The sequence below is a fragment of the Penaeus monodon genome, chromosome 32 (assembly GCF_015228065.2).
Source record: "Penaeus monodon isolate SGIC_2016 chromosome 32, NSTDA_Pmon_1, whole genome shotgun sequence".
Lineage (NCBI taxonomy): Eukaryota > Metazoa > Arthropoda > Malacostraca > Decapoda > Penaeidae > Penaeus > Penaeus monodon.
Window position 1 is genome coordinate 30867741 of NC_051417.1, and position 1972 is coordinate 30869712.

Sequence of the window (1972 nt, forward strand, 5' to 3'; positions counted from 1 at the left end):
GCACAACAATTTCCCAGCAGTATTGGGTTAAAAGAATAAATTTCTATAATTCTGAAACTTGCTCTTTAAAAAATATATCAAATACTTCTCTAAAAACGGAAAGTAGAAGATGAAGCACACGTACGGGCAGGGGAGATTCTTTGGTGGCTTGTCCAGTCCAAAAGTCTTCATTATGTGTTCAAAAGTAATCTGCTCTTCTTTAAAGAGTTTTGGGGCTGACACATTTTCCTGTGGTATCTCAGAACTTGGTGGCAATTCCTTTTGTACTGGAGGTTCGTCTTCTGCAGGAGCCTCCCCACTGCCACCTACGTCTTCATCTGGGGTAGTGTGAACTTTGACCTTGGCCTTGGTAACAGGTAAAGAGGCACTGTTTTGCGACAAGCTGAGCACCCACTTCCATTTGTCACTGCGATATCCTGCCTTAATGTAAGACAAGTCATTGCTGATTCTGCAAAATCAATCCCAGAAATTACTACTAGACTACAGAGATAAGATGCTTGCAATTAGGCATAATCATAAAAAAATGTTTTATTGTATAAAAACTAGCCTTGTGGTCTTTAGCTGACAAGTCAACCCCTACTTTTATCACAACACCAACTAGCTCATCTCAAGAAATAGAATAACGACTATCTGACTGTTAAACCAAATGCCAATAAAATGTAGCAATAAGAAAAAGAAAAGTACACGTTATTTTATAGGATATTACCAGATATATTAAACTTGGGGTATATAGAAGACAATCTATTCACAGAGGTGAATAGGACTGCAGAATACATTAGACTTTTTCAGTGATGATAAATCAGGTCATGTTACTGCTTAAACATTTACCTATATCTAAGAATTTACAAACTGATGTGAAATAAACATTCAACTTTTATTTCAGATTTTCATCACAGACATGTACACAAACACACACACTACGACTGGCACTCTCAAGAATGATTGTCCTCAGTCGTAATCCCCATGGGAATAAACTTGGCCACCATTGTTGAACTGCAAGTTATAGACAAGAATTGTGTGCACTGTAAGACCATGATACACGGATACATGAAAGAAGGTCGACTCCATCCCTTAGTCTACTGGAAGTCATGGTATTTACATACGATAATGACTTGAGTCGCCTTGTATCAGTAGGAAGAGGCTAGGTCTTAGTGAATCTCATTGTGCTGAACTGAACTAAATCATTAAAGGCCCACTAAACATTCAACCTGTAATGCACCACATTTCTCTTTGTTTATTTGTGCAGTTAAATGAGTACTTCAGGAATATATATTTTTGATTAGATAGTATACAACATAAAATAGTGCAGCAACATCAACACCCTCAGGTGTGGAATTTTCATTTCTACTTACAAATCAAAATAATAAGGTTAAAATTTTCCCTTTATATTGTGCCACTATTGCATTAGATTTAGAAGTTCCATCAAAGATCATGGCAAATCTCAATTTTAGTTTGCATCCCCCACCTCGATAAAAATCTTAGACCTGGTACATGAATTCATTTATTCTTTAAGATTTATTTCATTATTCCTTAGGATGCAAAACAAGTAAAGTGTTAAAAAAAAAATCCCTTGACTGTACCAATGCACAGCAAATTGGGGCAATAAACATCATCAAAAATATATGTAATCCTTAGAAATATATCTGTACATTGGCTACTGGCTAACATGCTGATTGTTATAGCCTCCGTACATGTCAGTGCTCCAGCAAAAGCCAGCAACTTCCACCACATGTATTCTGCCGAGATAAAGCTTGTAGGCCTCAATGGCAATATCTTGTCTACTAAGGTGTCTCCATGTTATCTGAATGTGTTGTCTTTGCCAGAGCACCAAAAGTGCCAGAGAGAAAAAATTTGATAATGGCTCAAAATATCTTGGCACAAAATTAATCTGCAAAAATATAAAATTTACGCCAGGATTACTTATCAAAGTATGCGGATCTATGCTTTGTGGGTATCTTGACTGATGCCATGA

At 36.6% G+C, this 1972-nt stretch overlaps 1 protein-coding gene across 1 annotated transcript in view; it reads right to left on the reverse strand.

The window, feature by feature from the left end:
* LOC119593792 overlaps positions 1–1972 on the reverse strand; it is a gene marked incomplete in the record, with an annotated part of 129698 nt that overhangs the window by 126254 nt on the left and 1472 nt on the right. Inside the window, 1 exon segment of the mRNA XM_037942816.1 lies at positions 125–448. Within this exon segment, the coding sequence (XP_037798744.1) occupies positions 125–448 (324 nt within the window).